This window comes from Cariama cristata, unplaced genomic scaffold (genome assembly GCF_000690535.1).
Source record: "Cariama cristata isolate BGI_N322 unplaced genomic scaffold, ASM69053v1 scaffold18134, whole genome shotgun sequence".
NCBI lineage: Eukaryota > Metazoa > Chordata > Aves > Cariamiformes > Cariamidae > Cariama > Cariama cristata.
The window spans coordinates 466-10,888 of NW_009613703.1; the positions used below are offsets into that span (position 1 = coordinate 466).

The following is a 10,423-nucleotide window of genomic DNA, read 5'->3' on the forward strand; positions in this document are numbered from 1 at the left end:
ACGGCGAGGATGGAGCTGGGTTTCGCTCCAAAGACATCACGTACACCCCCAGGCTGGAGGGGATTGATAGTGCCGACCTCCCCATCCCTCTGATACTTTGCTTCTCCCTCCTGGCGTGCTGAGCGGGGCAGCAGGTTGGCAGGGTCTCTGTTTGAAGTTTTGCCTGTTCTTTGCCTCATGTCCTTGATCTGTGTATTTCTGTTACTCTAAGCGGAGAATCTGGTGCTGGTAAGACTGTAAACACCAAGCGGGTCATTCAGTACTTTGCCATTGTCGCAGCCTTGGGCGACACACCGGGCAAGAAATTAGTAAGACCCTCTTTTGAAACAAGTTCTTGCTGTTTTCTTCCTTTTATTTTTTTTTTCTTTTTTTCCCCCCCTCCCCCTTTCTTCTCTTTTTTTTTTTCCTTCTCCCAACTTTTTGCATTTGGAAGCGTGTTTTGGTCTGACCCACCCAGGGCTTGGCTTTTCCCTGACTTTTGAACAAGCAAGGCTTGAAATTATTCTGCTCAAGGGGAAATGGATTTTTTTTTTTTATGTGGCTGCTCAATCTGTGCAGCCTGGAAGAGGTGCTTTAGACGTCCTCTTTATCTTCTCTTCCTCCTTCAACAGCCCACAGATCTTCTTAAGGAGCATTAAAAGAATGGAATAAACTGCCACTTCCCACCTTGCCTCTTTTAAGCCTTGCTTTTCATCCTTTTCTCCTCTTTTTTCTCCTCTTGTTCATTTTGACCCTTTTCTACCTTGTGCTTTTCTTGCTCTTGTTTTGATTCTTGCATTTCTTTGGTGCTGGTTATTTTTGAGCTGCCCTTGCAATTGCTTATTTCTTCTTGATATGTTGAGGCTCCAGCCTGCTTTTCCCTTGTAGAAGCAAACTGGCTGCTTTAGGTATCAGACAAGCAATACTTCAGCATTATTTTGTTTACTCTTCTTTGGGTTTGGATTTAACTGTTCTTGCTTTTTGACGCATTTCTTGATTTTCTTGAGCTAATCTATTTAACAACTTTTTGGCATCTCTTATAAAGTTTAATCCTCCCATTATTTTTTTTCTTGGACGTTTTTTGGCACTAAATGGTCATGCCCTGCTTTTCTGACCATGCTTCTTGTAGTTCTTGCCTGGCTTTTCTGGATTTCTAAAGACAATTTAATTTTCTTTCCTTTCTCTAGGCAGCTGTTGCCACTAAAACTGGGGTAAGTGTTGTAGACTCCTGATCTTTAATGCTGAGGACAGAGTTCTGCTGCACCACCAAGCTACGGCGGGACGATGAGGAATGCTTGTGTGGGGCCTCTGCCTTAGGTCTGGGAGCAAGGGCTGTCCCGGCATCGGGGCAGCGTTTAGTTCTCCACTTGGCTTTGTATCTCCCGCCTTCCCATGGTTGGGAGCTTCGGTGTTTCATCTCTTAGTGACTTTCTACCTTTCTGACTCCAACCCCACCTTCAAGGGATCATGACTCTTCAAACATTCGTTTCTAACCAGCACAGTGTTTGTCTCAGGGTGGTGTGGGGTCCACCAAAGATAAGGTGAAGCCTCCACTCCCTGAGCCATTAGTGTCCACCCCAGCCTGGAAGCCCAGCTGAGGGTGGTGGTGCTGGGGGGCAGAGGAAGAGCCACTTTGCCATGGGCAGCACTGTGCTCTGGCTTCAGACCGGGGCCCTGATGATGCCTGGACATGCCACCCTCTGCAAAGCCCTGAACTGGCTTGGCCCACCCCATTGCAGGCAGTTGGTGTCCTTCTCTAGGGTGCATTTCTGAGGCGCTTGCTTAGCTCCAAGGAAAAAATGGAGTGCCTTTGGAATTCCAGCAAAGGTTCAGTCCCTGGCGCTCCCAGCACCCCAAGGGCTCAGCCGTTTCAGCAGCTCAGCCGTGTGTCCTCAGCCCTCGGTTTCTCTGTCTGAGCACCGAGGGACAGCCTTGAGGTGATGCACACTCTTGGTTGGGGGATGCTCGTTAACACGTGAGTCTCAGACCACTCAGGCAAACTTAGTAAGAGTGAGATAGCTGAGGGGCTGAATCTGTGGGTTCCGAGGCAGCCCATGGGGCAGCTCCCATTGAATCTCCCGGGCCAGGCAATTTTAAATCAGGCTGAATTTAAAGATAACAGATCAAAGGATATCCAAGTGACAAAGTACAGTTCGTTAGTAAAGCTGTGATTCACAGCTGCTCCCTCTCTCTTTTGCCCTCCACATGCCTGGAGCTGCAGAGGTGGGGAGCAGTTGTGGGTCCAACTTTGAAAGGACAGAGTGGCTTTTGGTGGGCAGAGCCCAGAGCTGGTGTTTCTCACCTAAGGAAAGCCCTATGGCCTGTAATGTGTCAGAGCATGGGCAAAAGCTCTCATGAAAAATCCTGCAGGTGTCCGTGGCACCAAACTCTACTACTGTTGTCAAAGCCCACTGTCCTTTGTGTGGCTTGGCATGGGTCTCTTGCTTTTCTCCTTGAATTCTTGTCCTGCTTTGCCTGCATTAGGTGGAGGCTGCCTCTTTATCTTTAAGCTGTGCATGTGAAACATGAATGGACAAACAAGGTTAGGGGAAGATTAATCTTGGGGCTTGCTCAGGAGAGCTCCAGTGAGTTCAGCAGATCATACCAGCTGGGATCTTTGATGTGTTCCCATCACACTGTGACCCTGCTGTGCATGTTGGTGTAGGGAGTCGTAGATCAAGCCTGTTTTCTGGATCTCTTCTTTTGCAATGTGCTGTGATTTGAACTGTCCAAGACTTTGGTTTTGGTGGAGGAGGAAATGCCTGGTAGAGTCGAAGAGCCTGAAATGTTTCAGACTGTTGGGGTGACAATGTGTGCTTGCTCTTGGTTTGCCTATTGTAGCAGCCTAAGAAAGGGGCTAAGGACTGCTGTGTGCAGAGGGGACAGTAGCCTGGATCTTCAGAGGGACCAGTTTAGGCAAGGAGAAGCCCACAGAGAGCATTGATGCAAAACTAGCTCTGCTGACCCCTAAACTGAGCTGCACTGCCTCATCAGACAAGGAGATGCTGCAGAAGCAGCAGGCTCTTAAAGGCAGCGAAGAAGCTTAGCAGGCAGATGGTGCAAGGAGCCCCCTCACTGTTTTTCTATGTCGTTGGTAACAAATTCCCTCCGGCTGGGTGGGAGCTGACACATCCTTTGGTTTTGTTTTCCAGGGCACCCTCGAAGATCAAATCATTGAGGCTAACCCAGCTATGGAAGCTTTTGGCAACGCCAAAACCATAAGAAATGACAACTCTTCGCGTTTTGTAAGTGCCTTAGCAAGACAGAGGGCTAGTGTGCCGTGTTTGTGTAAGCTGAATGCATCGCTTGTGGTATTGTGTTCTTGTACGGTGTGAGCCAAAGGCACGTAGCAGGAAGGTAGCTCTGCTACCTGGTGGGATTGAACTGCTGAGGCCAAACTTCTTCTGGTTACATCAGTGCAGTAAAAGGTGTGCTGGTCAGAATGAATCGCCCTGGTGTCACAGCTTGTGGCTGGAGAGAAGTCCCGTACAGGACCAAAGGTGAGAGGGTCAGTGGGCACAGCCTGGAGTGCTGGAGCTGGGACAGACAAGCGTGCTTCTTCCAGGGAGCAGCATCTTTTTTTGCTAAGCCCAGCCTGGATCTGCTGTGGGCTGCAGAGCTCATCAGTCACAGGTGGCTTTGATGCCTGTTCTTGTGCCTTGGAGGGAAACGAGACGCTCCCGGGTGAGATTCCTCAGCACACGACAGAGCAGGAGGCTGCGGGCAGACTCAGTATCACACTGTCCCGTGGAAGTGCTTAGCTTTAAGAACAGGCCTGAGGAGAGGGATTTATCTGCTGTGAGTGAAATTTCTGCCTGCCTAGTGTTTAAAGCCTTAGGCAATGCCGTCTGACCCTCTGCACATTGCACACCAGAGAACTTCACCCACCTACGCCTCACAGAGCCCAGTAACTTGCCTGGCATCAGCAGAAGCCTAAGAAGTGGGAAATCATCAGTGTTTTGTAGTTGTCTGAGGTTTCTAGGAGCTGTTTCAGAATTGTACCTGTGTAGCCAAGCCTGGCACTTACCTCCTGTGTGTGTTTTCAGGGCAAGTTCATCCGGATCCACTTTGGCCCCTCAGGGAAGCTGGCCTCGGCAGACATTGACATCTGTGAGTAAACACGTGCCAGCTGCAGCGGGGAGGGATTTCATCTCGCTGGTTGTGCCGATGCTGGGTCAGCTCTGGGAAAGCAGCAGCTCTCTTCTAACCCTTCTGCCCTATTTGATTCTAGATCTTCTGGAAAAATCAAGAGTGATTTTCCAGCAACCCAAAGAGCGAAGCTACCACATCTACTACCAGATCCTCTCTGGGAAGAAACCAGAGCTGCAAGGTAAGGCAGCCGAAGCTGCAGCATGGCCTTTCTAGCATGACGGCCTGAAAACAGCCATGAAGAGCTCTGTTGTCAGCTTTGGGGTCCAGGGAAAATGAGCAAACCCAGCTCACCATGCAGGTACTGCCCTCAAACGCATTGCTAGCTGTGCAAGATCATAGGCTTGGCGGATAATTCGGAGTGGAAGGGATTTCAAGAGGTCGTCTAGTCCAGCCTCCTTTATCCTCACAGACTGAGAAGCCAGACTGAAGCCCTTTCTGCAACTGATTTAGGAGCAGAGAAGTGATTGCTCAGGGTCTCTTTGCAAGGTGGGAACACACTTTGCAAAGCTGCCTTGCATAGAGCCCTAGTTGTGTGGTGGGTACAGCACTGACCTCAGCATGTGCAGGCAGGGTATTTACCCATTTTGGGGTAGGGGAAAGTGTTTTGCAGCCTGTTCTGAGCTCTTTCAGCCACCTTAGTGAGATAACCTGTTTCAGGTGAGCTTGAGAACACCTGCACAGCTCGTTCCCAGCAGCAGCCCTGGTGTAGACGTATCCCAGATGGGTTCCCCAGGACAGTCCCAGCTGACCTGAATTTGCACTGGGGCAATCCTGTGCTCTGAGCAGCCCTGCCCTCCAGGTGCCTGGTCAGATGGAGTGAACAGAAAACCTTTCCAAACTGCAGAAGGATGGCTGGCAGAGTCCCCTGTGGTGGTCAGCCTCTTGGCTGTGGGCTTTTGAGCTTGTTGCTGGCTCAAGAACAAGACCTTATTAGGCAGGTCTGGAGAGCTGTGCGGAGCAGTAATCTTATCTGGTGGTCACAAGGACATGGATGGCCACTTCTAAATCAGTCTGCAGCCAAGCTATATCCCAAGATAGCAAGCAGGAGGCACATCACAGAAGAGCTGGACCCATGTGTGGAGCTGCCTGGGCTTGAAGAGGCTGTACCTCCCACCGCCTGGTGCCCTCTAGTTGAGGCCGGTGAAGCCTTAGCTCTTCTTCTGTGTCCAAGGTTGCCCCTCTGCCCCAGCTTTGTCTCTGTCAGACTGGCCTTACCCTCTGCATGTCTCCCGCCAACAGATATGCTGCTGCTCTCCCTCAACCCCTACGACTACCACTTCTGCTCCCAGGGTGTAACAACTGTGGACAACCTGGATGACGGCGAGGAACTCATGGCGACAGATGTACGTGTGCTTCCTTCGCACTGCACGGCCCGGGGCAGGGGCCTGAGGAGGGGCACAACCTCCTTCTGGGCAGACATGGGCTGTGTCCCGGCTTTTCTGTGTCCCTCTCTAAATTAGCTGTGAGTTCCCTCCGGTTTATTGGCAGTTGCTCTGCACATGCAGTGAGCCTACAAGAAAGAGTGGAGTGACTCTGATCTCCATCGACAGCCTCCTCCAGGCAGAGAAGGGAGAGCAATTCCCTGCATTAGGAAGGGCCTGTAACACATGAGCACTTCCCATGGCTCCCATGAGAAGATGAGACCTCAGCTCAGAAAACCTCCTGCTTGTGGATCCTAGGGTAGTCCTTTTGCTTTCAAATAGATCTTATGGGAGCTGGACTCCCATTCAAAATCCCCTGGACAGGATTCCTTGGGTAGGTGCCCACCATATACAACACCCTGCCCAGAGCCCCAGGATAGGGAGAGCACCTTAGGAGATGGTGAGAGGACCAACCCTCACCTCAGAGCGGTGATTTTGTTCTATGTATACTACTTTATCTCTCCTCAGCACGCCATGGACATCTTGGGCTTCAGCAATGATGAGAAATACGGCTCCTATAAAATAGTGGGCGCTATCATGCACTTCGGCAACATGAAGTTCAAGCAAAAGCAGCGAGAAGAGCAGGCAGAGGCTGACGGCACTGAAAGTAAGTTTGGCTTCATGCTGCCAGATTTGTCTAGCCTCAACCAGGCATGCAAATTCCTCCAAGGGTAGACTGTGATAACTTCCCTGGCCTGGTCTGTGAAGATCAGTGACCACAATCCCAAGAAACTGCCCTGTCTTAGGACCTGCTGTAGGTGCACAAAGGGGCTTGTCCTTGAGCGGGCGTGCTTAGGCCAGCCTCGTTTGTCTCATCTGCATCAGACTTGCCTCAGCAACATCATGGGCTGCCACACCCTGGCTGTGCTTCACCTTGTTCAGTCTTCTGCGCTTCATCACCTCTTTTCTTGCACTTCATTAGACAGCCTTCCAGAGCAGGTCGTCCACAAAATATGAGCCAGGCCATGATCAGGACTGCAAGGACCTGCTCAAGTCACAGAGCCTCCTGAAGAGTGGTTAGACTAGGAGACAGTCACTGTCTAATACTTTTCCTTGTTTGTTGCTTAGGAAAACCCCAATGCAAATCATAGATCTAAGAGAATAGTCAGGCTGCAGAGCAAACCTGAAAATTCAGAAAAGTCAGAGCTCAAATACTTTCTGTTGGGTTTGCGCTGCCACATTATGCCTGGCTCCCAGGCATAACGGAGCAAGCTTCAAGGAGAGGGTGACTTTCCAGCATGTGAAAGGATGAGAAGGGGGAGCCCTATCACTTAACTGGAAGGCTTAAGCAGTAACTGTACATCAGTTGAGGCAAGGGATCCAGCAGAAATTACTACCTGGATCAGACCTTGTCATGCTAACATTCATGAAGGAAGAGTTCCCCTTGCCTGAGTAATGTCAACACAGTATTCAGCTGCCACCTGGTAATTAATGAAGATTTTGATCTAGCAGCATTTTGGAGCCCTATCACTTAACTGGAAGGCTTAAGCAGTAACTGTACATCAGTTGAGGCAAGGGATCCAGCAGAAATTACTACCTGGATCAGACCTTGTCATGCTAACATTCATGAAGGAAGAGTTCCCCTTGCCTGAGTAATGTCAACACAGTATTCAGCTGCCACCTGGTAATTAATGAAGATTTTGATCTAGCAGCATTTTCCCTACATGCTATCAGGACTCTATGAAAGATAAGCAAGAAAATCACCTCTCTTCTGGTTAGTTCAAATTCACTGCATGGGAATCCAAGCTTCCACTGGAAAATGCATAGAGATCCCCCGAGTGAGCAGACTCAAAAACCTGATAGGTACCTGATAAGGTGCAGTAGGTCTGCTATGGCCATCTCCTCCAAACAGCAACTTCTCAGGCAGGAGATCCAGACTTTGAAAGCCTCATACAATATCCAAGATGGGAAAGCACACTAGACACTGGGGGAGACCCTGGAGCAGGTGGAAAAACTAGTATACTTAGCATTGATCAGCAGAAGAGCTGGTAATTTGTTTTACTTTCTTTTTTTCCTTCCTGGGGCTTCCTTGCTGGCTCCTCATGTCTTTGTACTGTTTTACAGGTGCTGACAAAGCTGCCTACCTCATGGGAATCAGCTCAGCTGACCTCATCAAGGGGCTGCTCCATCCTCGTGTGAAAGTGGGCAACGAATACGTGACCAAAGGTCAGAACGTGGAACAGGTGAGTGTGTCGAGACACGAGCTCCCTGCTCAGGCTGGTTTGTGACTCCTCTGCAGGCAGACCCATTGCGTAATATTCTCTGCACAGGGCAACTGGTGCTTCAGTTCACTCTCTTGGGTTTAGGAGGAGACTCCAGAACAGCATGAGAAGACCTGTCTACAGTTACTGGCTTTTAGCAGCTGGGAAAGTTGGTGGCAGAGGTGGTGGATAACTTTGGATATTAACCAAGGGTGGAGGTTCAGTGCAGTATCTTTGAAGTGTGGGTTGGATCACAGCCAGAAGAGGTCCAGTTTCTATGGATCTGCTTCAGAGACAGTCACACATGAAGAGTTCAGCTCTGGAAAGTAGAAAACTCATCTAAATACTCATCTAAAACTCATCTCAACTGATCTTGTGGGAGTCTCAAATGCACCAGAACTTTGTCTTGTCAGATTCCAGCCGCATCACAGTTAGGAACGCAAACCTGGCCTGAAAAGTGCAAGCTGGTTCTCGAGTAAAATTCAGGAGGACCTTAGGAGCTGGTGTCTTATCAAAAGTGAGCTGTAGGCTCCTGCCATGCACAAGGCTTCTGAAAATATCACTTTAGACTGAATCTGTATCCTAAGACCTTGGTGGCTAAGACCAGGACAGGGACACAAGAATACACTTTTGAGCATGTGAAAAATAATTTTGGAGCATATACTGTAACCGTGAACTCCCTGGATCTGTCTCTGTCCTTTGTGTGCCAAGAGGAGCTCTCTTCTTCAGCCTCTAGCTCCAACAAAACCAGGGAGAAGCACAAGCGCTCATGACCTGCTCTATGATTTGCTTTGGCAGGTTGTCTATGCTGTGGGAGCCCTGGCTAAAGCCACCTATGATCGCATGTTCAAGTGGCTGGTGGCTCGGATCAACAAGACCCTGGACACCAAGCTGGCCAGACAGTTCTTCATCGGAGTACTGGACATTGCAGGCTTCGAGATCTTTGACGTGAGTTCTGCAGGCCTACTGCAATGGGTTTGGGGGAAGGCTATAGATAGACAGCTCAGTCTCCTAGCGTTAGACAGCTCTATCTCCTCCAAGAAGCTTCTGGTCTTGATAAGAAAAAGAGCTCTTGTCTGAATTAATTTATCTAGAGCAAACAGGCAGCCCACAACCACGGTTCTAACATTGCTGTAGGCACATCTCCAATGATTCCTGGCTACCTGCTCTGGTAGCAATCCAGCTGAACCTAGCAGAGGTCACTCTTCACACCCAGACAAAGAAGAAGAGTGAATCCCTTCACGTCTGGAGCTCCTCCTTCTGAGGCATGTTTGTTTTGTTCTTGCAGTTCAACAGCTTTGAGCAGCTGTGCATCAACTTCACCAACGAGAAGCTGCAACAGTTCTTCAACCACCACATGTTTGTCCTGGAGCAAGAAGAATACAAGAAGGAAGGCATCGAATGGGTCTTCATTGACTTTGGCCTGGACCTGCAGGCTTGCATTGACCTGATTGAGAAGGTAAAGCATGAGTCAGGGCACAGGAATGGTACTTCTGGTATGTGGCTTGAGAGATGCTCTGCTACCAGAAATGAAATTATTACCTCCACAGTCAGTGGCAAATGCCCAACGTTGTTTTCCCCACACTTACAGTTCAGAGCCTCCAGCCTATTAAGTCCTTTTTAATACAAATTTTTACTTTATGAAACGGTGGAAATTCTGTTCCTACCCACTGGTGAGCCATAAAACCTGTTGCGACCTTTTCCTCCAGGGAACAGTGATCTCTGCCCCTTTTTTTCTACCCACTTGCTGCCCCTCAGTGCCTCTTACTTAAGTACTTGTGGATTCAGAGCAGCTTGTACAAAAGATTTTCACCGTTGCATGGAGGAAAGTCACCTTTTTTTTTTTTTTTTCTTGAAAGGAGCAAACCTGTCAGGATATTGGAGAGGATCTCCCCTTCCCAACAATCTGATGGACCTGGGCAAGCCCCCATGTCTTGCAGATCTGGCCAGTCCAGCTCTGACTGGCTGGAGGTCAGATGCAGCCTGGAACACACCAGTGATAGCTTGCCCCATGGTCAATGTCTTGCACTGTTTGCCTGAACGAGGACAAGGTCTCCCAAGTCAAGCCTTGCCTCACCTTGCTCAGTGGCACAGAGAGTCTCCCGTTCTGGGATGGGACATGGCGACACTGAGCTCAGACCTCTTTATACCACCTTCTCTCTGCAGCCACTGGGAATCCTGTCCATCCTTGAAGAGGAGTGCATGTTCCCGAAAGCCTCTGACATGTCATTCAAAGCTAAGCTCTACGACAACCACATTGGGAAGTCACCCAACTTCCAGAAGCCCCGGCCGGATAAAAAGCGGAAATACGAGGCCCACTTCGAGCTGGTGCACTATGCTGGTGTGGTACGTCCCCGGTCAGCTCTTCCATCACATTCACACATTCCCCCTTGCAGGGCTGTCCTCACCTTTGCCTCTCTCCCCTGGTGACAGGTGCCGTACAACATCATTGGGTGGCTGGACAAGAACAAGGACCCCCTGAATGAGACAGTGGTGGCCGTCTTCCAAAAATCCCAAAACAAGCTCCTGGCCTCCCTCTATGAGAACTACGTGAGCTCTACTTCAGGTAAGGAACAACCTTACCCTTTTATTGACCTTGGTCTCTCCCTCCCTTTGCAGCAAAGCCTCCTCATGCCCATGCCCAGCTGTTGGTGCAGCATTACTCCACCT

General features: G+C 49.6%; 1 protein-coding gene across 1 annotated transcript in view; it reads left to right on the forward strand.

Moving 5' to 3' along the window:
- Nucleotides 1–218: 218 nt before the first annotated feature.
- MYH7B (myosin, heavy chain 7B, cardiac muscle, beta) overlaps nt 219–10,423 on the forward strand; it is a 24,904-nt gene continuing 14,699 nt past the window's right edge. Inside the window, 12 exon segments of the mRNA XM_009699126.1 lie at nt 219–308; nt 1,167–1,190; nt 3,132–3,224; nt 4,026–4,089; nt 4,211–4,309; nt 5,371–5,474; nt 6,021–6,159; nt 7,617–7,735; nt 8,552–8,701; nt 9,042–9,212; nt 9,920–10,099; nt 10,187–10,319. Coding sequence (XP_009697428.1) covers nt 3,171–3,224; nt 4,026–4,089; nt 4,211–4,309; nt 5,371–5,474; nt 6,021–6,159; nt 7,617–7,735; nt 8,552–8,701; nt 9,042–9,212; nt 9,920–10,099; nt 10,187–10,319 — 1,213 coding nt within the window. The 5' untranslated portion in view covers nt 219–308; nt 1,167–1,190; nt 3,132–3,170.